At 40.5% G+C, this 27,733-nt stretch overlaps 1 protein-coding gene across 1 annotated transcript in view; it reads right to left on the bottom strand.

The window, feature by feature from the left end:
* The window catches only part of SHTN1 (shootin 1), a 99,111-nt gene that overhangs the window by 47,569 nt on the left and 23,809 nt on the right, over positions 1-27,733 (bottom strand). Inside the window, exons 3-8 of the mRNA XM_036265796.1 lie at positions 24,306-24,366; positions 18,091-18,185; positions 12,714-12,882; positions 10,436-10,533; positions 7,994-8,075; positions 4,764-4,858 (exon numbers count right to left, since the gene is read on the bottom strand). Of these exons, the coding sequence (XP_036121689.1) occupies positions 4,764-4,858; positions 7,994-8,075; positions 10,436-10,533; positions 12,714-12,882; positions 18,091-18,185; positions 24,306-24,366 (600 nt within the window). The remainder of the gene's footprint in view (positions 1-4,763; positions 4,859-7,993; positions 8,076-10,435; positions 10,534-12,713; positions 12,883-18,090; positions 18,186-24,305; positions 24,367-27,733) is intronic.

Below are 27,733 nucleotides of genomic sequence, written 5' to 3'. Positions count from 1 at the left end.
TCAGAGGGGTTAAGTAACTTTCCCAATGACACATGTAAGTGGTAAAACCAGGACTGAAATCCAGCTCTATCTGATTCACAAGCCCAAACTTTTAACTAATCTCATCTATTTTTTTTTTATCCTCACCTGAGGACATTTTTCCATTTTTTTTTTGTTCAGATAGAGTAGGAGGGAGAGACAGAGAGAAACATCGACGTGAAAGGGACACATCGAGTGGCTGCCACCCGCACGACCAACCAGGGCCGGGGACAAACTGCAACGGAGGTACATGCCCTTAGCGGGAACCGAACCCAGGTCTCTCCGGACCGCTGGCCAACGCTCTAACCGCTGAGTCAAACTGGCCAGGGCTCATCTACTATTTACTAGACCTAATGTTTTATTTTTTATTTTGTAAATCCTTGCCTGAGGATATGTCCTTTATTAATTTCTAGAGAGAGAGGGAAGGGAGGAGGGAGGGGGAGAGAGGGAGAGAGAGACAGAGAGAGAGAGAGAAGCATTGATGTGCGAGAGAAACATCAGTCAGTTGCCTCCCATACGTGTGCCCTGACTGGAGATCGAACCCACAAACTTTTGGAATACGAGACAACACTCCAACCAAGTCACCTAGCCAGAGCCTTAATGTTTTGTTTTCGACCAATTAGTTTTCCCCAATGATGAAGTAGTTAACAGCAGGAGGGTAAAGAAGAGAAGGGGAAAGGTATAGGTTTATTGAGTACTTTATAAAGCAATTTACATATATCATTCATTTAATCTTCACAACCTCACATGATTGAAAACAACATTGTTTTCTATTCACCTGTCATTTCTTTTCCTTACTACCTGACACAAGGTAGCTAATGGCTGGTCACGTTTAAAATGTATTTTACTTTGAGAGCACGTCTATTAAAGCCGGGGACGGCAACACAAGGAAGGGCTCAGGACAGAAGCAACAGGAGAGCCTGGCAAGGCTGCTGTGGCTGAGAAGTCAGAGGGGGGGCCTTGGAGACAGGTTCTGGGGGTTAGCCTCAGAGGCGCTGCCGCTGCCCACTGCTCCCCTGGTTGCAAATGTTGTGGTGACCCTTACAGTGTAGGAGATGCACGCCTGAGGGGACAAAATGGAGTGGGCATGCTCCCCGGAGGAAGAATGGGCGTTGTGACCTTTGCCTGGAGGGTCTTAAAGGCTGAGATTTTAGTCCGGCCGGTGTGGCTCAGTGTTTGAGCGTCGACCCAGCACCAAGAGGTCGCTGGTTCGATTCCTGGTCAGGACACATGCCCAGGTCGTGGGCCCAATCCCCAGTGGGGGGCATGCAGGAGGCGGCCAATTGATGTTCTCGCTCATCGGCGTTTCTATCTCTCTCTCCTTCTCCCTTCCTCTCTCTCTAAAATCAATAAAGGAAAAAAAATTTTTTTAAATACATAAAGAATGAGATTTTAGGGGAAATCTCAGGGGAAGATGGATCTCTATAGAATATTCATCAACTTTATGCTAATGTGCCAAAATACCCCTAACTTCATCTGTGCTTGGGTGTGGTTGGCACAAATAGCACTAATTAGATTTCTGCTGTGTGTCTCCCTGAGGAGGGTGATTTAAGCTATTTACCCTCTGATTGGGGAGGAGAAGGGTAAACCATTTACTTTTAAGTGTCCTTGGTTGGGGAAGATAGGATTTTGCAATTAAAAAAAAATTTTTTTTTCTTTATTGATTTGAGAGAGAGAGGAAGGGAGAGGGAGAGAGACAGAAACATCAATGAGCAGGAACATTGACTGGCCGCCTCCTGCATGCCCCCCACTGGGGATTTGGCCCACAACCTGGACATGTGTCCTGACCGGGAATGAAACCGGTGACCTCTTGGTGCGTGGGTCGATGCTCAACCACTGAGCCACACCTGCCGGACAATTTCCTAGATGGCTATAACTACCTGTCTCAGTTTCTCTATTCCACTTGTCCTGGCTCACGCGCTTGCCTCATTCCCCCTTCAGACTCCATCCCTGAAATCCTGTATGAGTGATGAGGGAGGATGGTCAGTCTTCAGTAACTGCTCCCTGCTGACCAGGACCCAGGTCCCTGCTTACACAGGGTCTGGAAGTCTCTCCCTGCTTTATCTAAGGGGAGATAAGAGAATGGGATCTGAGACCGGAACAGAGGCTGTTAGCTGCTTCTTCCAAAGTAGGAACAGGCTGGAATCCCTGAAGGAAGCATCATTGTCGTGATATGAAATTGTTGTATACGAAGCAGGCAATTTGTTTTTGTTTTAATCCTCACCGGAGGACATTTTTTCCATTTTTTGTTCAGAGAGAGTGGGAAAGAGAGAGAGAGAGAGAAACATCGACGTGAAAGGGACACATCAAGTGGCTGCCACCCGCACGACCCAACCAGGGCCGGGGACAAACTGCAACCGAGGTACATGCCCTTAGCGGGAACAGAACCCGAGTCTCTCTGGACCGCAGGCCGACACTCTAACCGCTGAGCCAAATTGGCCATGGCAATTGTGTTTGTGTTTTTGTTTTTTAAATGGACCAGTGGGGCGCTGACTGGTTTGGTTCAGCAGTTAGAACATAGGCCCTTGGACTGAAGAGTTGAGAGTTCAATTTCTGGTCAAGAGCACATATGTGGGTTGCAGGTTCAAACCCCAGCCCAGGTTGGGGTGCATGCAGGAGGCAACCAATTGGTGTATATCTCTCACATCAATATTTCTCTCTCTCTCTCTCTCTCCACCACTTCTTCCCTTTTACTTTATGTAATAAAATTTCAATGGAAAAATACCAAAAAAATTAAATCAATAAAAACATATATTTTTTTTAAAAAAGAAAAATATCCTCAGATGAGGATTAACAAACAAATGGACGAATAGGAGTGAGAAAGAAACTTTCATATTTCACTTTACACATTTGAGAAGTGTTTGTATTTTTTACAAGGCATATGTATTCCTTTTGTAATTAAATACATACAGTAAATTAACTTTAAAAATTAATTTCTAAGTCCCTAGTCAGCAGGTTCCAAAGGGCAGAGGTCACGTTTGCCTTCTTTGCCGTTACGTCCCCACGACCAGCAGAGCCTGGTTTAGTAAAATGTTTGCTGAATGTACCGAGGAGCGAAATGCAGGCAAGCGGTGCTTCTCTCCTTAAAACTCATGCATCTTTTAGCAGCAGTCATCTGTCGAAAACCTGAGAATCTGTAAACCATTAAAAGGGAAGATACGCTGTTTCTAATCTAGCTTTATCTTAAAAGATAGCCTTCTTCTCCCTACTGTGCAGATCAAATCTAGATACTGTAAAATTACTGAGCACAATTGCAAGTCTTGATGCTACCGGCGACCTAAGTGCCTCTGCTCTTTATTTCCCCCTCAAACCTCTCTCTCCTCCCTCTGGAACACAGTGAGCCATCCATTTTCATATTCTTAGAGGGACCCAGCTTCTCCCATCTATCTTCTCTGCTACTGCATGGCCTTCAAGTTTTCTTTGAGCGGCTTTGTATTCTAACATCACTCTACAAACAACAGATGGAAGACTGAAAATGTCTCTCAAAAGTAAGACCCCGGTGTTCGGGTCAGAATCAGCTGACCTCTTCCGTTTTGCAAGGGAGGCGTCTTCATGTGATCTCTACCCTCCCTCCCTCTCAACTGTCTAGTTAGTTCCATTATTTATATTGCTGCAGCTTTTTCCAAAGGGCTCTGACACACTCCAGTTCTGTTTTCTTTCTTCCAAGAAGTAAGGGAACAGTATTTACTCACCTTTCATTAAACTCTCTGAATAAAGTGAATCATAATATTTCACGTCAGATCTTCCTGGGGCTACACCTTTTGTAGAGTTCATTGCTAGCACAGCTACACTCAGGCACGGAAAGACGCCTGCACAAAGCCATAATCGGATTTTCAAATGTCATTCGCATAACCCCATGCCTTGTCTTCTTCCTACACTGTGGATACTACTGAGTGTTTTACATTTCCTTGGCTGCCTTCCTTTGACCTACAGTATGCACACAGTTTCAAAACGTGTATACAGGATGGAACTCTCATGCGGAGCAGCCCTCCATCGCGCGCTGTCAGCGTTCAGCCAACTGGTACCTGGGCATTTCCCTGGAAACCGGTCGCGGAGCCACAGAATACCCAATGACTACATGCCAACGAAGATAAGCTGAACACGAGAAGCCCGAAGCTTATCTCTCACAGGAGAGGAAAATCATTCCTCTGGCGAAAGGTTGAGATAACGGATGTGCACGGCAAGGCTCACAGCTAGTGGGGGAAGCAACTCCCAGAGTGACAGCACTGGACAGCAGCCGAAGAGGGGCACGAACACCATGATACTGCTACTCGAGGTGGTACGTGGGAGGTAACCTAGACTCCTAAGGCTGCTGGAAACATACAGAAGGCCTATACACAAGTACAGGTATCTCTAAATATAATTCTTTCCTCTGTGTAGCATTTTAGCGTTCACAAAATACCTTGGAAAGGTATAAATTCAAATTCATGCCATTTGAATTTGAAATCCACTTGGTTATGTGGGTATCATCACCCATTTTACAAACGGTAAAAGTGAAGCCCCAAGAGGCTAAGGGACTGCTCTAAGGTCATACAACTGGTCACTGACTGACAGGCCAAAATTTAAACCCTTATCTTCTGATACCAAGTTCGGTGAACTCGAGCCTATTCCACAGCTGCCTCCCTACATTTAAAGTGATAAGTTCTTATTCAATCTAAAAAAAAAAAAAAAATGATTCTGATGTGTCATCTGCAAAGTTCTTTAAGAAATAAAAATTAAAAACTAGGTCTCTGCCAGACACTCACCTCTTGTGCAAACGATTCGGCTTTCTTTCGCAGGTCCTTCTCTAGCTCCAGGTTCACCTGCATTTCCTCATACTCCGCCGCCGCTAGCATGGACACTTCAGAAGGCAGGGAAAGGAAAACAATACGCCACACAGATGATCAGGAAGGTGCATGAAAAATAGTGTTAAAAAGATTCTTTCTCTCACTGGCTTATTTCGCTCAGCATAGTACTCTCCAGGTCCCCCCATGTGGGAGGTGGGAGCCGGGAAGGGGGTGTCAATGGTGGGGAAAGGGGAAGGATAGCTGTGATACTTTCAACAATAAAGATATATTAAAAAAATATTTTTTTTCTCCTTTTTTGATTTTAGAGAGAGAGGGGGAGAGAGAGAGAGAAACATCGATGGGAGAGAACATCGATTGGCTGCCTCCTGCATGCCCCCCATGGGGGATTTGGCCCACAACCTGGGCATGTGCCCTGACCGGGAATCAAACTGGTGACCTCTTGGTGTACGGGTCGATGCTCAGTCACTGAACCACACCGGCGGGACTAAAAAAATTCTTTCTCCAGGCATATAAGCACCCTCAACCATTGCTGGTTGGAATATAAATTGATAAAACCTTTTGGAGGGCAATGTGAATCGGAATCTAAAATTATTCATACTCTTTGACTCAACAAGTCCACTTTTAGGAAAGTATTTATTCTCCTAAGACAATAATTCATGACCACATATGGAGGTTTAGAGGCAGGGTTGCTCTCTGCATCGTTGCTGAAAATAGTAAGATAACCTGGGTGGTCTACCATGGAAGGACCAGTGAAGTCTCACGTATCCAAGGAATAGTATTCTGCCATCAAAATTATATTATAGAAGCACAGCCATTGAATGGAAAGACATTCATGATGTTTTAAATTAGTTCATTTTTGTTTTTAAAAAGCCACACACTAACCACGTCAACAAGGCATTTCACAGACGAGGACACATGTGAAAGGCCCACAAACGTGGGAAAACACTCACCTTCATTAGTAACCAGGGACACAAACATAGTTCACAAAAGATAAAAGAAAAGACAGAAAGCCAAGGGGGGTTATGAGGAGAGAAGGGTGTTCAGGGATTTGTACGGTGCTGATGAGTACAGGGCTGTTCCCTTTGCTGGTATCTTCACTGTCCTCCATATATGCTATGAACATACTTAACAAGCAATTTAATGTATATACAGGCTTTTTAAGATGGGAATATACACACTAAAACGTAATAATGCCTATCTCTGGAGTGGAAAGATTAAGATATTTTTCCCTTTTTCTATATGAATCTATACCTTCCACCAAAAAAAAAAAAAGTTTAACAGCTAAACAAAAAGAAAAACAGCTGTAAGTTATTCTAAAGTGTTCTCCATGTTTACAAAGAAGAGAAACAACCCCGGATCCACTCAGGCCGAGTCAAGAGCTTGGAATTGAAGTCACTGTAGGACAGATATCTTCAGAGAGAAGGTCCTGTCAAAGAAGAGCGATGCGAATTCTCCTTTTTGACATTCTGTGCTGTTTTGTTAAATGATGATATAGACGAGGCAGGGGGAGTGATGAAGCCGTTAGAAATTAGGCACAACGTAGGCAGATATCAGTCTAGTCTCTCCACCTGCTTCTGGTGAGGCACTTGCCATCCTGAGCTGAGTTACATCATTAAAATCTCTTAAAGGGCTCTCCTCGTGGCTGCTTCCCAACAATGCTCCACCGGGCACCTCAGACCTCCCTGCCTGAGGACAGGTTTGCTGGGTAATGACACAGACTTTCCAACACTGCTCTCTGTGAATCTGCAGCCCACGCGGGGGCAAGACTGATAGTCTTACTCGAGTAAAGCAATCAAAGTGGGGGTTTGGGGTGTGAATTCTAGGTCCCTGCGTGCTAAATTATTTTCAAACCTATTTAAAAAAAGAAATTTCATGAAGAAAACAAAACAGACTAGATGACACTCTCTGAAGCCCTGGGCAAGACAACCGGCTCTCTTTTCTCTGTCCAGAGCACTGTCAGAAGAAGTGGATTTTCACATGTCCTGGCCCCTTCGACCTGGATTCTGAAAGAAAGTCGCTTGGTGCTAGTCATGTATGTTCTGTGTGACCTCTCTGCCCCTTCCTAGAGAGGGGGCGTTCTGAAGGCAAGGCCCATGTGCTCAACCTGTGCGGAACCCTGTTTCTTGCACAGAGCCTCGGGGTTGAAAAGTCTTCTACACCATTTCTATCTTCTTAAAGGCAGAACGAGCTGAGGAAATGTCACACACGAGTGCATCTCCCACTTAACTGCAAGGTTCTTTGTTTGTTCAAAAATTGCAAGTCAGGAATGACGAGAAGATGGAGAACTCCCATCAATGACAGGGGAGACCCTGGGTCTGAAAGTTTCCTTCTGAACCCAGAAAGAAGGAAAAAAGAGAACACACCATTGCAAGCCCCCTCTCTTGGAGTTACATTTGCAGAACGGCCACTTCGCCATCGTCCCCTCGTCCTAAACCAGGGGACTCAAGAAACAGCACCACGAGACTTGATGCTGTGTCTTAGGATAGGATGATAAGATCAAACTACAGTTTCTCTTTAGAAGTAGATTTTAGAGAAATCTCCTTCTCACCAGGAGACCAGGTCTGTTTCTCCTGATCAGTAGGTTCATTTTTAAGTGATTCATATAAATAAATGGCCATGAATTTGTGAAATGATTGTGAGAGCATCGCACTGGCCCCTAGAGAGCTCAGAGACAGATTTCAGGCACACAGGCAAGAAATGTGTAAGACCTCAGAGCAAGTATGCACTTTGTACATCAATGTGTACTCACGCCTTCCCTTTGTCCCATTTCCCATATCCTCTTCATTTACAATATTTTCTTATCATGTTGCATGTATTATGTAGATATCCTAACCTCTTCTGGACTGAAGAGAGGTTTATTAAATAAACCAGCCACACGTATAAATACCGAGGAGATAGTCAGTATGGCCATGGTACCAGGATATATGTAGGAAAGATCAATATTTAGGTTTTAAGTTTCAAAAAGGGTGGGCTTCTTAAGTAAAAGCACTTGTAAACGTCCCAAGACTCTAATGTGGGGGATAAAAGAGAAATGAGAGGGATTCGTTGCTCTGTTAGGAGAACACGATACAAGAGAAGATTCCTGCTGCAAGAATGTTTAGGCACAGGTATAAAACAACACAAAATATATGTATACAAAATAATATACTTATAATATGCACTTGAGAAAAAAGACCAGAAATACATACCTCTATTGCATTTTTCTAAGACTTTTCTCTGTTCCAGAACTTCTGAATTTAAAACATCTTTTTCTTGCTTGACTTTATTTACCTAAAAACGTGAGATTTGGAGAAGAGAAAACACCCACAGTTGTAAGACATGACATATGGCGATGTGATACTCAAATTGCTGTTCAACTTTTGTCAAGAAGTTAGCGATGCAAAGTAGCAATTGGCTTCATTACATCGGGCTTTTATCACAGCTCTTCTTAGAGCCTCAGAGGTAGCTGTTTACGTTAGAGTGGACAACTGATGGAGGATGTATTTACATATTCCAAATGGCATTGGCATTGGGCCCTGATCATGGCAGTGTTCTAGCTGGCCAGTGTGAATTATTGATATTTTTAATGCAAAGATCCAACTAGGGAACACTCAGAAAACACATGAATCATGTAGAGATCTAATACTCAATGTTGGTACTTATTTTAAACTTTTATTTATTTAAGTGGCTGCCACCCGCACAACCCAACCAGGGCCAGGGACAAACTGCAACCGAGGTACATGCCCCTAGCGGGAACCGAACCCGGGTCTCTCCGGACCGCAGGCCGACGCTCTAACCGCTGAGCCAAACCGGCCAGGGCCTTATTTTAAACTTTGATACTATTTGGCTTAAGTGAACATACTTGAATTTTTGGAATAGAAAATACTTTCAACTTGGATGACTTTTGGTTTAAATAAAATACATATGATAATATTCCCCCAAACCTTCAATTTCTGAAATAATTTTTGGCATCTATCAATAGGGGAAGAGAATATCATAAACAGTTTTTATTGATTTATTAAAACTTTTTTTTTCTTTTTGATGTTAGAGAGAAGAAGGGAGAAGGAGAAGGAGATAGAAACATGGATGAGAGAGAACATCCATTAGTCGCCTCCTGCATGCCCGCCACTGGAGATCGGGCCCACAACCTGGGCATGTGCCCTGACCAGGAATCGAACCGGCAACCTCTTGGTGCATGGGTCAACGCTCAACCACTGAGCCACACCAGCCGGGCTAGACAGCTTTTTAAAAAGAATGTAAAGCTACATGTATGAAAGCAGATAAATCTTAGATGCATTATGTAGAATTAAAAAAGCAGTACGCATATCTAGTTTAAAAACACACACAATGCTATGCCTTGTGGTACAAATGTAAACACGTGCATTGCAACGATAAAACCTAAGCTCAGAATAGTGGTTGTTTGGGGAAACGCAATAAAGGAGAGAAAGACACCAGGGTTTCAACACTGCCCTAATGTTTTATGTATTAAAATAGATAGTAGGCATGTAGTCTTTCATTATTTTGTTTCTTATATTTTTCAAATGTCTAAAACAGTCCTAATAAAATAACTTCTGAAATGGCTTCCAATCATACCTCGAAGTGGGAGGGAGAGAACCATCAACAAATAATCATAATTGAGGAATGAGTGCACCAACGATGTGTTTCCTGTCTCTGTCCTATGGCTACACCCACGAAACAAACTAAGATAATGGTCCTGGAAGGGGCTCAGAATCCATCAGCATTTCCGACAGTCTCTGAACTGATTCCTTTTAGTATAAACAACACTTTTGGTTTAGGTTTCAATTAGTAACTGGTAGAAAATGTCCAACAGGAATGCCATTTCCAAAATATCATCATCCTTCTTCCCATTCATCAGGACATTTTGCCACAACGCGTAAGAACAACTGGGGCTGGAGGCTGGTGGGCATGTTTCCCAACCTCTTTCATATCATGGCCCTTGAGAAAATGAGAGAGTGTGTGTGTGGGAGGGGAAACTGAGGCAATTGGGTGAAGCTGCTCGCCAGAGGGATCAATACCTTGGCGTACTTGTGAGCCATCTCAAGGTTATCAAGGGGCTACCACACATCGATTGACAAGCTCTGGGCTACAGACTCGGAGAACCATCGAAGTTACATCGAGACTGCAAAGGCACATCCTTGAAGCCTCGTGCAAAGAAAGGCAATTACGTACTCCTGCTCTTAAAGACGATTCCAAAGGAAAAAGAAAAGGATTCTCCAATACCTACTCGAACCCCTTCTACCATTCTCATACGTGCCCGTGTTGGACGTACACGGGGATACTTTCCCAACGGAGCCAGCCTCCACGGCAGAAGCAATAAAGTGTAGGACTCCGGTTCAAGATGCCCTTCTTACAAATCGGCCTCCCACAGTGAATGAGTGGGGGCAACAGAGAACACTTTGAAGCTACTTTCATGTTTGATTTGATGAGCTAGGTGGTGGGTCTATGAATGTTCATGATCTTGTTTTCTATACCTTTCTGTATGTCTGAAAGAGTGGACAGAAGAGAAGATTAAAACTGGTACTTGGTTCACACATCAGACACTGGCTTCCAATGGCAAGTTTTTTAACATGGCCAGTCCCCAAACACCTCGAAAACACAAGGGTCTTGCCTTTCAGGCCTCAAATACATACTTCTTCAATTACTTCTGCAAGTTTGCTCTTGAGACTTTCCAGTTCAATGGCTAACATCTTCTTTTCCTCCTGAACTGATACAATTTGATCTCGAAGTTCTGCATTTTTAAAGATAAAAACAAGGGGAAGAAAAATACAAAAAAACAACAAAACGTATTTTTAAAATAAGAAATCAATCTTGTCAAAATAATTGAAAATGCCAGTCCATGTGCAGCTCATGGTCAAGGTTATTTAAAAATTAAAAGGAAAAGGAAGAAGCAAAGACAATGTAAATCTCACTTTCATGCCCCCCAACATAGCCATGGTTATTAATAATTTTATATCAGGCAAACTCACTATGTTAATGTACCAGATCATGTTTTCTTTGCATTCTATCAAACCCCACAGTCAAGAAAACTATCTGGCATTTCAGAAGCAGAATTGTTTAAGCCTTCTGCAAAATAAATTAAGGCACTGTGGCAATTTCTTTTTTATTTTATAATGGCCATGGACTCGCGTCACAATACACTATAAACAATTGGGCAGTTAATAATTTGGAGATTTTGATTTGAAGAAAAAAATACTGATTTGCTGCCAATTTATGGCCCTTACACATTATTTGAAATGACTCAAAATATAACCTATTTGAGAAAAGGGTTAATTCTAGTAATTTTCTCTCCAGAGTTGTGGGTGTTTTGTTTCTTAATTTATTTCATATTTGTTATTACTGGGAGTTAATGAAAACTGTTACTAGGATGAAAACATTAGCGACTGTAAGTGCAAAAGCTTCTGGTGTGAGATTAAAGTTACTTTTACCACTCAAATGTTAAAAAAAAAAAACAAAACACAGCGACACATGGATTAGCACAGGGTACTCAAATTTATACCCAGGCTTATGGTTTTGCCACTTAGTTTTTAACTGCTCTTAATTTCTTACCCTTCTGGAAGGACAATAAGAAACCCACTATGTGGTTATTTATAAATTAAATCAAACTTTTTACACGAACCCAGCTTGAAGGAGTTCTCAGAGACTTATTTCAAAATCACTTTCTCTACTGGCTGGCCTCTCCTGAAGGGAGAACAAGAGACCATACTGGTCAAGACCTAACAGAAGGGAGAATTATGAACAAAAGAAAATCCATTGAACTCCCTCTCTCTCTCTCCTCACCACCATAAATATGATTTTGTCCCACTTAAGGAGTGGAGATTCAGTTACAGATGACTTTCTCTCTGCAGTCATCCTTTGGTATCCGTGAGAACTGATTCAGGACCTCCTCAGACAGCAAAATCCACGACCACTCAACTCATATATATAGAGAGAGTTATATATATATATATGTAATTGGCATGGTATTTGTACACCACCAAAACACATCCTCCTATATACTTGAAATGATCTCTAGATATAATGCCTAATGCAATGTAAATATTTATACAAGGGGGAAAAAACTCTGTACGTGGTCAGTACAGATGCAACCAACTTAGGTCTAACTGCACAGTTGCTAACTAGTGTAAGCAACAATGTAACATTTCCCCCCAAGAACAGTTTCTGTCTGCCATTGGTTGAATCCACAGATACGGAACCTGCTGATATGGAGGGCTGACTACTTTCTTCTACATGCTTCCAACTGAAGTTTTGTCTACCAAGTTAACAAATATTGCTTCTGACATGTGTACTACGTTAAAACACACCAATAGTTATTGAACCCAAATCTGCTTTCCTCCATCTTTAACTACACAATGTGTATATATATTTATGAATGAAATGAATGTGTATTTAACAGATGTATCATGTGCTCTCGCCTAACAGCACTTCTTGCTAATCAACGCAGTTCTTTAACACTGAGCATGTGTATGCTCGTTGCCTGAGTCAGAAGTTCTTGGAAGGCAGGGGCTACGCGATTTGAGAAGGAATCTTCCCCAAAGACTCCAACATGGAGACACAACCAGACGTTGTTGCCTGAGTGTATTTTTATTCTTCCTTTTTTTCATTTTAATTTTACCGAAAATATCTCAACATATAGTCCATATTCTTAAGACGTTTACAGACTCACTGCCTGTTTGTCAACACAATGCTTTCAGAAGTGCCTGGTCCCCAACAAACAGGCATCGCAGAAAGCACAAACGTGATACCCTCCTTAATTCTCAGCCAGGCTACACTTTAGGACATTTAAATCAGAATTTTTTCAAGGTAAGACCCAGACATCAGTATTTTTTAAAGTCCTCATGGGATTCCAATGTGTAACCAGGGTTGAGAAACATTATCAAAAATAAGCTCAGTAATTAAGCTGAGTCCCACCTTTGATTTGCTTCTGACAGTGTACTGAGACACAGGTCTCAGCAGTGGCCTCTGGCTCCGTAGTTGACTCTTCATCATCAATGTTTATCTCCTCAGTTATTACATCTGGTCCCAGCTTGGCCATGTATAACATGCTGATTCTTTTCAATGTCTTATTTTCTTTATTTAGCTAGGGCAAAATATAAAAACAGTTATTTTAACAGCAGTCAAATGAGTATCTTGGATTTCTAAACAATAGACAAATTAAGTGTATTCTTGTCTTACATATTCATCAGCGTTCACAGCATGAAATAACAATTAGAAGACTCATTAAGTAAGGTTCTATTTACACTTTTCATTATTAGAGTTATCACTTGAAGTAAGACCTGATGCTGGGTTACAGCCAGCAGCGTGTGAGAAAGCCAGTTACAACCGATCAGAAATGTAAGCGGAATTAAGATAAAACACAGGACAGATGAAGCCAAACAGCAGTTGACTGTCTCCATGAAGGCACTCTATTTCAAGCAAATGTTTCCTTTGTGGCTGCGAACACCTTTGAAAGGTCTGCTTGTCCAGCACTCCCTCTGTTCTAGACACCGCCACTGCTCTTCACTGTTCCGGGTGATTCCTATGGGCACAGCCACGTTTCCCAAAACACACCCTCTCCCTCTGGCCACAGCTAACTAGTCAGCTGGATCCCTTCTCTAGAAATCTGGAGGCTGGACTGGAGGCGAGTTTCTTTCTCTACGTCCGGATGTACAGAGCAGTGGGCAATCGCGTTCCGCCAGTGAACTGAGGAGCGGAAGGAGGCAGTCTGCATGGAGCAAAGCCACAAGGGGAGAGGCAGAGGAGAGTATGGGGCTAGGGTTCCCCCAGGGCTCCAGCCCATTCCGGCTCTGCTTCTAGAGTACAGGCTATGGGGTTCTTCCATCCCTCTGTAACGAATTCCTACTTTTTTCTTCTTCTCTTGCTTAAGGGAGTTCAAGAAGTGTTTGCATCTGTACAGACTTATAATGATACACAATAAAAGAAAGTTCAAGATATGTTTCCATTATGTCTATAAAAAGAGTTCCAATTCACAGCAGAGAAAAGGAACCCTATTTCATTAACGTATTTGTTATTCGGTAATGTGGAAATTAGTTGTTCTAGTTTCAGTTACTCAACTATCATTACCTTCTTTAGCTCATGTGTTTACGTGCATATAAATATTAGCACAAAGCACACACAAAGACTAAATGTGGTCTAAAGTCCATAGAAGGAAAACATGGTTTTGTTGATGTTTTCTCTTCTCAAGATTAAAATATAACAAGTCTTCTCTTATTTGAGTACATAAAGGTGTTTACAAGATTGATTTTTCTAGTATAAAATGTAAGGTATAGAAATGCAAATGTATTTCCTTTACTAAGGGTCACTGATCATCAAAACAAGTTCTGAATTTAATAAGTGACAGTGAGAATAAATAACAACAGAAACACAATTCATTGGAAAACTAACTGCCCTTCACTACTGTAAACCTTACACCAGAATAAGATGTTTAGTCTGGTACTTGTCTGCCTTTGGCTCTTCGATTATGATCATAATTCAAACCCCTCAGGGAATCTCTCAGGGACAGCCCCGCCCACTTCAATCTGGAAGATCTAATTCTCACTCAGTAATAGTAAATCTAAATCTATCTCAGGTAGCCTGCCCTAGATAGAGCACAAGAGGTGCTTCTTGTCCGGGGAATCAGGAAGAATCTCCGAGAAATGGCTCTGAACTTCCCAGGATTCTCCCTGGGAAGCCTGGTGGGATCTACTCGGAGAATCAAACACAGCCCTGTATTCCCTTCCCCGGCCCCCAGCTCCAGCCTCTAGCTCAGAGTACATCGGAGGATCAGGAATAAGATACGAGCCCATGATTTCCCAACCCCTCTTCCTTAAAATGGAAAATTCAAGTAAACACTGTTGGTGGGGAGCTTTGAACCATGAATGCTACAGCATACATAGCAATGCATTTTTTTCTGAATGTTAGAAGGAGAAGGAGAAGAAGAAGAAGAAGAAGCAGCAGCAGCAGCAGCAGCAGCAGCAATTTAAGGAAAAAGTTAAAAAACTCAAGACTTAATTTATAATTCTGAATCCAAATATGTAAGCTAATGGTTCCCAGTTCTGCACATCAGAATCTCTACAGAGCTTTTTACAAACCCCAGTGCACAGGCTTCCCCAGACCTAAATCTCCGGCAGCGTGGCCAGCACAGAGTCCCAGGTCATCCCGATGTACAGCTATACGGAGAACCACTGAGGGACAGTAATGCAACACTTTACTACACATTTCTATGAAATCAGTACAGCAGAAGGAAGAACTAGCTCTACAGTCAAATGGTCTCTGCCTCCAGAATAACCTAATATTTCAGTGCAGTCTTCTCACTAGCAAACTAAGGATAAAAATGGTCCTTATCCCATAATATGAAGATTAAATATGAGACATTACATATAAAAATTCAGCAAGTGTTCACTACTAAGAGTAACGAGGTTTAGCTTGGGCAGCTAATGTTCCTTTGGAAATCTTTTATCAGCTAGTTTTCTTCAACTGAGGTATTTGTCTACACATGTTTTTCTTCCTCCAGGGGTGTCGTGAAAATACTAAGTTTTGCCAGTTGGTGCTTCATACATTACTTCCCAAGCCAGCATCACAATAATACTTAATAGTCTGATAGTTAAAAGTTTTGCCCTCAAAAGAGTTTAATGCCTCTATCACACCAGGCGCCAAAATCCACCAGCTACTCTCTGGCTACCATATAACTACTCTATTTAACAAAGTTACTAGCTCAAAAATAAAGCCAGACAAAAAATTTCAAAAGTCTTCTCTAAACTGTTAAAATATTTATTTCAACATCTTGAAAGAAGGAATATAAGATTTACATGCATAAGAGCTTATGACTAGACTAACGGAACACTTTTGAAAATGGAATTCACAGATTTTGGCTAAGCTATTCACATCCTTCATCAAGTTATATGGGTGAACAGCATGCTACCTTTTTTTTGGAGCTGTTCTAAACCACAAAGTAAAAATAAATCTTTTCTAATTCCACAGTAATAGAATCTTCTACGTGCACATTTAAATGGGGTTTTTACACTGCACACAGCTTAATAACATTTAAAGATACAAAATAAGCAAGTTAAACAGATTTGACCCATTTGATTTAAATAACCAGTCTAGATTTTATCAGTTTAACCTGCACATTTTGGCAAAGCAAAGCATCCATACTTGCCTTTTAAAAAAATTATGCAAACTACATCATAAGAATTCAGCATTTCTTCTGTCATTAATTTGAAATCAAAGATTTAGAAAAATAAGAAAACATTTACAGAAATTTTGCTGCTTAGAAAATGGAACCTACTTTCAAAATGACAAGGACCTTAAATCAGGATGTGTGATTATCATTCATTGATCACATATAATGAAACTTCTAAAGTTTGCATTCAAAGCTGTAGGATCTGCCACATCCAATGAGAATATCTAGTGTTTGACTGAATGGGTTTTCTTGTGTGTGTGTTTTATTTATTCCAATTCCCATGAGTTCACAGTGTATCCGTAAAAACAAACCATTTGTCCATTTTCAAAAAGGCTTCTTAAAGAACAGATGATAAACTGTGTAAGTTAAGGATCCTATTACAATGTCACCCCAATAAATTAAATGAAAAAAGAAAAATTGTAAAAATGACCTTCCAGGTTAGTAACACAAACACAGTGGTTCATATCCAAGGACGAATAGAACAGTTACCTGGTGGCTTTTCAACATACACATGCCTGGGCCACATTCCTAGAGTCAGTGGGTCTGGGGTACTCTTAAAACACCAACCCTGGTCTATCCTGACTCTTAGAACAAGACAACTGTAACTTAGGGAGGTGAATTCTCTTGTTCAAAGTCACCTGTCAAATTTTAAAAAGGAGAGGGGGGGTAAGTAATATTTTAAAGTATATATGGATCAATGATTAAAGTGCATAATAAAAAAAGAAGTCCACCCCTTTCTCATTCCAGTACTAACTCTAGTTCATCCTGTCATTTAAGATGAGACAGCAGTATGGGGAACACAAGTAACCTGCTCAAAGTCACATATGGCATAACTAGGAATAAAACCTTTATCTACTGCCCCCAAACCACTGATTCCATAAACTTTGCCAGTCCTGCAAGATAGTCAGTGTTCTCCATTTGGATGTACTACTGCAACAGGAACACTTGTCAATAACAAGAGAAAATACAGAGACTATCCTTAGACACTACAAGATTCAGAGAGTCTAGTATGCTCTGAATCCAGTTTTTTCCCACTTGATCCAAAAGAAGAAATTTAAAAGAGAGAGAGAGAGAGAGAGAAAGAATCTACACGGTGTTGTGGACCAGTGGACTCTAGAGATGTACAGCAGAGTGGAGATGATGTGAGAGCACCCAAGTTATCTCTGTTTTTAAAGCAATAGCCTGTACTGCTGTGTATTCTGTAGACAAATAACAGAAGAGAAGCTACACACACATATTTATATTCTTAGTTAGGTTGTGACTGCATATCTTATGAATTCTAATGTAGTGTCATTATGCAAACAATTAAGCAAATACCTCTAGCAAGCATACTGTTAATGCACACAAATTAGATAGATAGATACATAGATAAGTAGATTTCTAGAATTTCAGTCACATGAAAAGAAATACTTTAGAGGAAGGTGATGGGGGAAAGGAGAAGAAACACAACCGGCATTATTAATGAAATTTGGGTGAAAATTGCTGTAGTCCATTTTCTGATGAAATGGTTCAGATGCATTTTCCGCACCCCCAAAATACATAAGACAGAGATAAAAACATTCTTTAATAATAATGTGCTTCTGATGAGGTAGAATATAGGAAATTACACACTTGGTAAATTCATCAGCTAGAAGCAATCAGCGGAGCACTGGAGGTCCCTTTCCCATACCCTCCCTTTCCTTTCACAAATAATCACCTGAAATGTAAGGCTTGAGGCTTTTTCATCTGATTCAAACATGAAACACTCACCGCTCTTTTATGTCACATCAGGTCAGTTGGAAATTTGGTTAGCATTTTAACCAAATGCATACACATTTGGAAAGTCCGGTTCAACAGATTACTCTGGGACTGTTTTATTTAGAGGCAAAAAAAATCACAAATGCTGGAACACACACACACATACACACTAATCACACACAGTATTGCTCCTTTTACAATAACCTTGGCATGAAGACAGACATTTACATAAACATATTCTAGGACTCTGAGACCTTACAACACTTTCCTCATCAGCAGGGTAGATGACAGACTGAGAAAAATAAAAAAGCAAAAAAGGATAGCATCCACTATGCCGAGGAGCAAGCAGAAAGGTAAAAGGTCAGGTAGAATTTCTTTGAAGAGTCTCACCTTTGTTGCCAAAGCTTCTGCACTTTCTCGACAAGTCTTCTCTATTTCCAGATGGTTCTGCATAAAATTAACTTCCTCTATAACCATGTGAGAAACTAGGAATGAAGGAAAAAACGTCTCAGCATTCAGAGATTAGTCAGCTATTCTAGAAGCCCACACATCTTGTCCCATGATTAAGAATACTTCAATTCTTTAGCTAGCCAGACTTTTCGTGTTCATGAAGAAAACTGTTTAAGATGCTGACCTGATTAAATCTTAGCTAATATTTGAATGTGGAAAGAAAAAAAAAGAACACAACAAAGAAATTTTATTGCTTTTATACACATTTTAAGAAAGCTATTTATGATCATTTTTAAGTGTGTTTTCTATGTAGCTGTATACATAGCCACTAATTTAAACAAAATAACTTTTTAAAAATAAAAAGTGACAAACATGATTTCCTTTTCTTAGGAGGATCGAACAGATGGATTTAATAAGGAAAATTAACCAAAGAGAAATTTAAAAACTAAATCTTGAGTTGATCTCATACCCGTCTAACCATGTGGCCGCTTAACTAAGGTGAGTTCTGCAATATTCTTTATTAGTGACAAAATAGTTACTATGAATTAATACACTTCAGGGCAGAGAAGCATAGCAACAAGATTTTTGTACTATATGATGATGAAAACAGATGCTAATAAGTTGCATCCAAGATTGTCAGGAAGGTTAGGAAAAATAAATTTTACTTGACATTTACCAATGCTCGAAAAATAGTAATTTTCAGGTATTTTTTGGTAGCTGGTTTATAAAAATTGAGATTTAAATGTACAAAGTAATTTAGAACTTGAGTTATACTTTGAAGGTCAAGTAAGAAAAATGCCAGTTCCTTTTACCCACATTTCTAGTTCAAATAAAATACTTCCTTAACTGTAGACATGTCTACATTTGTTTGGCTTAAAAAAAGAAAGATTAAGGATACCCAAATGTGAAACCCAACAAAGTTAGGCAAAAATCACTGGGCTCACGTAACACAAAGAGAGATTACTTTTGCTTCATTTAAGCTTCATTAACCTGCAATTATGATTAAACTCGGGAAAAAATTTCTCTCCAAATTAAATTCAAAAATGTATTACTTCCTCAGTCTGCCCAAAGTTCTTATTATGTTAATATTCAAATTCATAAAGCAGCACTAAATGGCCAGAAACATCTCTAACCTTGACATTTTTTCAGGGGTAATAATAATCTTCGGCAAATGCAGGCCAACCAAAAACCACTTAACTAATTAGTAGTTGCAGTCACCGAGAAAAACATGAATCAACACTGTTATTACAAGTGGCACATTTGAGTGGCATCTAATTATGACTTGATGAGCACGATACTTGCATTATCAACATTACTACTGCATCCCATCAGGGCCTAAAAGCTGCTGATGGCATTGACTTTGAGAAACTCCCACTCAATGGTACAGCAGCACCCAACAATCGGCTTGGCAGGGGCCCCCCTCACTAAATGACACGTTAAGCGTAATTACTGGTAGACATTGTAAATAAACAGGATTGGAAGTGAAAATTGTACCAAGTGCATAAGACACAATCTGACACATTGGAAGTGGCAGCCTTAATTGAGAGTTTCTTTGACTGCTCAAGATCATTTCAACTGCATTTCTCAGACGACAGTGATTATAACTGTGGAGACAGACGGCATAATGGTATCAGCACCGCTGACAGAGCAGTGAATTAAATTGTATCTGCTGTTGTGTGAAAGCCTTGATGAGAGGTACAGATGCCTTAGTGGTCTTATCATTATAACACAATGGTCATGTTGTCATCAACCTTTCTGGCTCCAATTGAAAAGAAATGATTGTGTGTTGAAGCTCTCCCCCTCCCCCTTCCACACACCCCCCTTCCCCTCTTCTATCTCTTGTTCTGAATAGAACCAATTTTCAGAGAGCTATGAAATCACGCAATAGGTCCTAAAATGCAGCTGCTTGGCATACAAACGGGTCCCCATTAAACTGGAATCACACACAATATGTGTTTATGCCAGAAGAACAAATAGAAGCTGAACACAGACCAAGTTTATTCACACACACAAAGCCCATGTAGCTCTTCATCAATATAATTGCCTTTTATATTGTAGTTTAAATAATAGGCTCTATTATTTCCTTAAAATCCTAATATTCCTGGCACTTTATCACTATATTTACAAGGTAGGTTCTTCAAAAATGGGAAGGAAAGAGAAAAGAAACCTATACAATTTTTACAACATCAAATATTACTTTGAATTTTTAGCCTTAACTACTTGACATCTTCTGCCACAATCTGGTATTTCCACTATCATAACAAAAACATAAACACTCTGCATTTTTCATAGGAATTTGACTTTTTATTCAAGAACATTCTTGCTCATGGGAGAGTAAGAAAAATTATTCCACAGTCGTAAGGTTTAGGCCTAGCACAAAGAAAAACAAAAACACACATATTTTCTAAACATTCTGTAAAAAGCTTCCCTGTAATTGAACTTGATAAACGTGGCTAGGTAGCACTGCCCACTTTCTCTGATTCTGCTGTGGTAGGGTTTTTACTTCTTCCCCTAAGAGGGAACAGTACAGATTAAAAACTGTGCTTTCATTTTTAGTTTAAAAACATAGCCCAGTGCTAAACTGTTATTATAGAACCCTACTTAGCAACTTCCTAGATTCCAAAGGGACTATTTCAAAGGGCATTTCTACCTTTAAGAAGTGTGACCCCATTTCCAAAACCAAAAATCATATCACATGACACAAAACAGAATGTATTTTTTTAATATACAAATTTGCACCTTTCCCAGGATAAACTTTTTAAAACCTTTAACTGTTCATTTAATGATTTGCCTTTGGTCCTAAATTCAGGCTTGTCTCCCAATATCCACAACCCACTGCCACTACATCTAAAACATCTCTACTTTGAACGACATGAAGGTTTAAAAAAAAAAAAGGATGAGCTTTAAATAAAATGACCTTATTACTGCAGTGATGTTTTAAATAAGCCTAGTATTTTGGAAATACATGCTGAAATATTTACAGGTAAAATGATACAATGACTGGAATTCATTTCGAAATCATCTGTTGAAGCTGTGTAATGGGTACTTGGCGGTTCATTATATTATTTCTCACTTTTGCATAAGTTTGAAATTTTCTATAATAAAAGTTTTTTAATGACTCTGAGAACTCAGAAGTATGACCTAAAAATACATCAATTATTGCTATCAGTCGAGTTGAATTAGCAAAGTTCGTCTCTCCTCTTCGATGACCCCAAAACAATCCTACACAGAATACAGCACATTGTAGGGTAACTGTTTTTTGTTTTATTTTTTTAAACTTGTCTTTGTTTTCTAACTGGGAGCATTAGAGCAGAGATTTTGTTTTACGTGTGTCTGGATCTCTTGCACTTAGCGCACTGCCGTACACAAAGCTGCTTGTGTGTGCTTGAATGACAGGAAATATATCAGGCCGGTGAACACCCTTTCACAAAAATGTTCTCTGTCATGTAGAGTTGCTTAGGAAACAGCCACCATCACCATTTATTGGGCCAACTCAGTCTTCAGCCTTGCACTAAACCCTTTATATGTGTTCTCTCATAAATCCTCACGACCGTCCTGGGAGGTAGGTATTTTCACAGCAATTTCATGTTTGAGAACACCGAAGCCCAGATTCTTAAGTAAGGCATCCCAAATGACACAGGTCTAATTGGCAAAGCCCTGCCAAACCTATTTCTAGATGACTCCGATATTCCCCGTTCCCTTCTCATTTGTCCTATTTAAAGGTGACACCACCAACAAAACGCCTTTCCAGCCAGCCAGCTCTCGGCAATACTTAGATGCCAGGATGTTTGTGAAGTGTAGGTGGTGAACGTGTGGCAAGTTCTTCTGCGACATCGGATTGCGTAGAAAGGTTTCATTACAGTAAGGAAACAGCCACGGAAACGGACAGGAATGGGAACACCCGTGTGCTCTACACCAGAGCAAAGGGTCTAACGCTGTGGCCTGAAGACATGAAAGCACTTTATTGACTTGTACTTTCACAGGAGTCTGCCTTTCTAGGGAACACGCCTTTGCTATGTAGGGGTGTTTTTGAGCAGAAATACAGGAGAAAGGCACAGGAAGAGCTGGCAGAGGGCCAAGAATGGCATGCAAATACAGGGTGGGCCAAAGCAGGTTTACAGTTGTGAGGACCATTCTTTTGGGTTAATAAAGCTATTGCAATAATCCTAACCTGTATGTCTTTTTCCATACAAATAACTACAAGCTACTTTCGCCTACCTCTGTATGGACAGAACCAGCTGGGAAAAGCATGCTAAGCCAGGGAGAGTAAGCCCCCAGCCTAACAGAGCTTTTCCTGGGCCTCAGCCAGCTACTCCTGCTCTATTCCCAGAGGTGGGCCTGGTAAGTAGACACTACAGGGAGGCCAATGTCAACTCAGCGCTGAAAGACCCTTTCCCCGAGAGCTGTCCACTGTGGACACTGGTGTCCGGAAACGAACAAAAGGCAGATGCTATGAACACAATACTGAAGGGCGGTCAAGCCCTGGACGGCACAGGCAATGAGATGGTGTAGCAGCAGCTAACACTGAGCCCTGGCTACAATGCCCGGCACCGTGTCCAGCTCTTTCCACGTGGATTCTCTCATCCACGCCTTGAACAGCAGAGGAGACAGGGTCACTCAGCCCACTTTTCCTCATGCAGATATTGCTCAGGGCGACATGAATTCACACTGAATGTGCTTTTCACTGGTGATAACTGCCTCACTCCCTTCCAAATCTAAAATTCTATCCTGCATTCAAAAGTCATGAACCACAGACACAATTTAAAAACATATATTTAAAGCTTTCTTAGTCCCCATGAAGAAAGTCCCATTCGAACGATTCCCATTGTGCACGGTATGCCAATCCACTGTCAATAGTTAATGTGGGACATTCATGGGTCGCAATGTCTGGGGGAGAACTCTTTCGGATGGGAGCCGGCGTCGGCACAAGTGTGAGAACATCCCGAGTCCTGCGTTAGGGAAGGAGAAAAATCCTACGCAGCTGTAACTCATACGTTCACAAATGGCAGTTATTTCTGTCTCAGTATATTGGCCTCCAAAGATAGGTAATATCAACAATATTCCCCTTGGGTTTTCTTTGTTACAGCTAGACACTTGAAATAAACAGGCTATTGAAATTTAACTATAATGCTGTACTTTTACCAGCTGTTTTACCTTCAACAAGAAGAAAATGTGTTGTTACATAGTCACCAAGTGAACACTATGATACAATCAAACAGCCTGGCGAATACAGCATTTGCAGAGCAGTGGAGAAGGGCCCTGTTTCCGAGGGGGCGGGTGGTTGTCCCTGCTAAGGCCCAGCCCCTTTCCCATGACATAGTTCCTTGTGATCCTTCTGGGTGTCATGAGATATGTTCTATCTTAGGGGATAAAGTTGAAACAAATTTATATCACATAAAAAATAACATAGCAAACATTTAGAAAAATGATTACAACTTTCGTGGGAATATAACTTTCCTTGGTGAGAAGTTATTTCAAGCATTCAAATTCTTAAAAATGTGCACATTCTGTAAACCTAAAATTCCTTTTTTATGACCTAAGGAACTAATCAGACAAGATACATGTGCAGGAATACCTGCCACAGCACTATTTATAAGAATTAGAAACCAGATATAATCTATCACTGAAGAAACATTTAAATAAATTCTGGTTCTATCATATAACAGAATACTACAGGCAACAATTAAAACTAATATACATCTCTACAGACAGGCAAAGATGCCTGTAATAGATTGCTTACCAAAACAAACAAGCTGCGAAACTAAACACAAAGTATGGTTGTATTTTTTTGTAGATACACATATTACATAGATAAAATACCAGGAAAGAAAGACTACAAAAACTAACATTGGCTCTTCTCAAAAAGTCTAGATAACAAGTAATTTTTGTTCTCCTTTAACTGTCCTGCATAGTAAAATGTTTTATAACAAGTACAAACTGTCTTTTAGAATCACACACTCATAAAACAATAGTGTTCATTCCATTTCTTTAAAAATCACAGTAATGCCAGGGTATCTAGGGGGCAGATGGGAAGACAATCCGTGCTTTCTTGGATACCCAATGCATCAGTACTAAACACAGGGGACATGTCTACCCACATAATCCCAACACACAGCTCTGTGTGTTATAATAATTCCACTGAAGTGCTTACGTACTTTTCTGAAATTCCTCCAGTTTTCTAACAGCTTCATCTCGTTCTTGCCTAATTTTGTCACACTGAAATGAGAATAAAAATCATGAATTTGTATACGTTTGGAAAGACAAGGAAGAGCAAACTTATAAACAATAGCAATTTTATGAAAAGAAAACAAAAGTGAAAAACCTTAAAAAAAAAACCCACAAAAAACAGCATTAATGGTCACCCGGTATTTGTACAGCTCAACCAGCCTGGTATTTATACCACTGTATCTCGAACCTTCAAAGATAATGAGTCACCTTATTGCTCACGATCTCCTTAGTAACAGACCAACTTAACATCCTATGTTAAAATACATTCATTCTGTAAGAGAATATGTGTGCCTCTTTTTAAGTCGGCATTTTGAAAGTGCAGTGAACACCCGACCCGTCCGCAGGTCCAATGCCCTGAAACGGCCGTGAACGCCGGGGTCCAGAACACCAGCGCACCGCTGGAAGTGACCACATGAAGACCAGTGCTGCCACACGCCCCGTGCACTCTCCCACTCAAGAGAAAACCATCCTTGCATCCTGAGAATTCTAAATAGAAGGCAGCAACGGAAAAGGAAAGAAGACGACATATTCCACGACAACCATAAACATTTACGTAAACTGATTTTTCATTTTAAAAGGTGGAAGGACTCACCGAAAAGACTTTAGGAAGTAAGACCATAAAAGGCAAAACAAAAACATTATTGAAAGATGAGGACCTTTTAGGCTATCTGGTACAGAAACAAGCATTTGGTACTTTAATGGGCCCTGAAGGTATTAATGAATTTTTCAAAACCCTCATGTTCATTATGAAGACTGAACTCACTTTACCCTGAACAGGAAAGCGTAACGCTTCTGGAAAGATTTTCATCCAAAATGTCTGAAACTTTAAAAAGTGGTTTTAGCTATTGGAGTAATAGTCAAACATTTAATTTTGTGGAACACTGTAATAAGAGGACAACTAGAACAAAACACAGCTTTAAATTACAGTTTAATCCTACTCTGCCAGATAAATATATTAAGATTTCATGCCCTTGGATATTTTCAAATTTCGACGGCTAAAAAATAATGATGCCACGGATCATTTGAAAAACCCAAATTAAAATAGTGAGATATTCTCCTCTAATAGACTGGAGAAAACGGAAAAAGTCTAACATCAGGAGTTGGAAACACATACAGCCGGTGGAAGTGTCAACAGGCATAACTACTTTGGAAATGAACCATCTCAACTGAAAGTGCTCACACCCTGCGTGTGATCCGGCAGCTCTAGTGCAGGAGTCTAGGAGTCTAGTACCAGAATCTCTAGGGATGTGTACAAGGGGATCTATGCACACATGTTCAGCATTTATAACAACAACAAATCGTGGCACATTCATATAACACACTGCGAAATATACAGTGAAATACACTATGAAAATGAATGACCCAGAGCCCTGTGTATCAGCGCAGATAAACCTCAAAAACCATAATGCTGAGTGAAAGAAATTATAGAATATACACCCAATGACACCTTAACAATTAATATATGTATATTGTATATGTTCATTTCATGATACATGTGGCATATGTAAAAATATAAAAACACAAAATAGAAGAATGGACATACAACATTTACGACAACAGACAGGGAGGGGAAGGGGACTGTGGTGGGTGACGGGCGATATGCAACAATTTTATCTGTAGCATTTTTTATTTTTAAATTTCAAAAAATAACAGTTAATTCTGTATGTTGCATAGTCTTTCTATTATTCTCTGCCCTTTTATGTGCTTTTAAAATATTACAAAATAAAAAGTTAAGAAGCAAACGTCACTTTTCCTCTTTAGGCTTCTCCAGAACGCAAACGTTAAAACACATTTGGGTGAATCCATTCTGACTAGAGTTCGTGGAACAAGCACACAGTGCTAAATCAGCAAGGCTGTGTACTACACCCCGACTTAGACCCACCACAAGAGGGGTCAGTCTGGACCATATCGCAAGGGAGAAGGCATACAGCAGTCCCCCTTATCCGTGGGGATACATACCAAGACCCCCAGCGGGTGCCTCAAACCTCGGACAGTAGCGAACCCTACGTATGTTTTTTCCTAGACATACATACCTATGATAACATTTAATAAATTAGGCACAGTAAGAGATTAATGACAACTAATAATAAAATAGGACAAGCATAACCATATGCTGTAGTAAAAGTTATATTACTGTGGTGTGTTTTTCCCCACCCTTCTCCTCTCTCCATCTCTCGAAATCTCTAATAACCAATCTGATGAACGAGAGGGCCACAGAAGAACTCAACGTGGGGTAGCTTACGGACATGCTAGACAAAGGGATGACTCACATCCCAGGCGGGATGGAGCGGGACATCAGAAGGTTTTATTGTGCTACTCAGAACAGCACACAATTGAAAACTTAGGAGCTGTTTATTTCTGAAATTTTCCATTTAATATTTTCAGACCTTGGTTGACCTTGGATAACTGAAACCACAGAGAAGGGGGGACTACTGTATTCCTTCATTAAGGTTTTCTTGTGAAAAATCTATCCTCTGTAAAAAAAATGTCTAATATATAGTTTCTAGTTCCAACTTAACAAATTAACTGCATTTATTGTTTTTTTGGTGTTTAAAATTCTGAACATTAGAGTTCTGGATTCTCCAATGAGCTTTACTAGATCCTTTAATATGCAGTGCACGGATTAATTTCACGATACTAGTAGTCAGTTATTTCAGTAACATTCCTCTTGTTTTCTAGAATGTGTCCTGTTTGTTCTGCATTTGCCCACCACCCTGCCAGTCTGCCCACCCCACCTCCAACCATGCCCAGTGTAGCCCAGAGCACAACGACAAATACAACTTCTGACTCAACTTCTGAGTTATGATTACCAAATGAAATACATCTGGTGTTTCCTTTCAAATCACTTTTATGTTTCTAGTTTGGGGCATTTCCGAAGGCATCAGATGCCCTGTGAGACACTGCCTTGATCTGAGTGCTGGTGCTCAGGGCTGCTGCTCCTGACCACCTGCCCCTTGGATTCTTCTACGTACTTCTCACAACTTCACCTGGAAGAATGAGAGATTAATTTCCTTCTCGCTTACATCAGATAGCTCGAGTTTTCACGGACACTGTGGATGACAAAGAAATGGAATGAGCATTCCTGAACACGATGGTCCTCTTATCTACTCAGATCTGAAAATGGCCACCAACAGACATCGCACCCAAACTACCCACGCAGCTACCATTTACTGGCCATTAATGACACGTGACAATGTCTGGTAGGCTTATACCAATGCCCCCAATGTAAGATTTTCTGCCCATGCCCTCTGCTCATATGGCGCAGGGAGATGGGCTTTGGTTAATAACAGGTCTCAACATCACAGGCTTATTCTAACATGCAAGTAGCCAGTTTCTATAGTCCAGCTATGTGCCT

Source organism: Molossus molossus, unplaced genomic scaffold (genome assembly GCF_014108415.1).
Source record: "Molossus molossus isolate mMolMol1 unplaced genomic scaffold, mMolMol1.p scaffold_m16_p_17, whole genome shotgun sequence".
NCBI classification, from domain to species: domain Eukaryota; kingdom Metazoa; phylum Chordata; class Mammalia; order Chiroptera; family Molossidae; genus Molossus; species Molossus molossus.
This window is presented reverse-complemented; position numbering and strand designations above follow the sequence as displayed.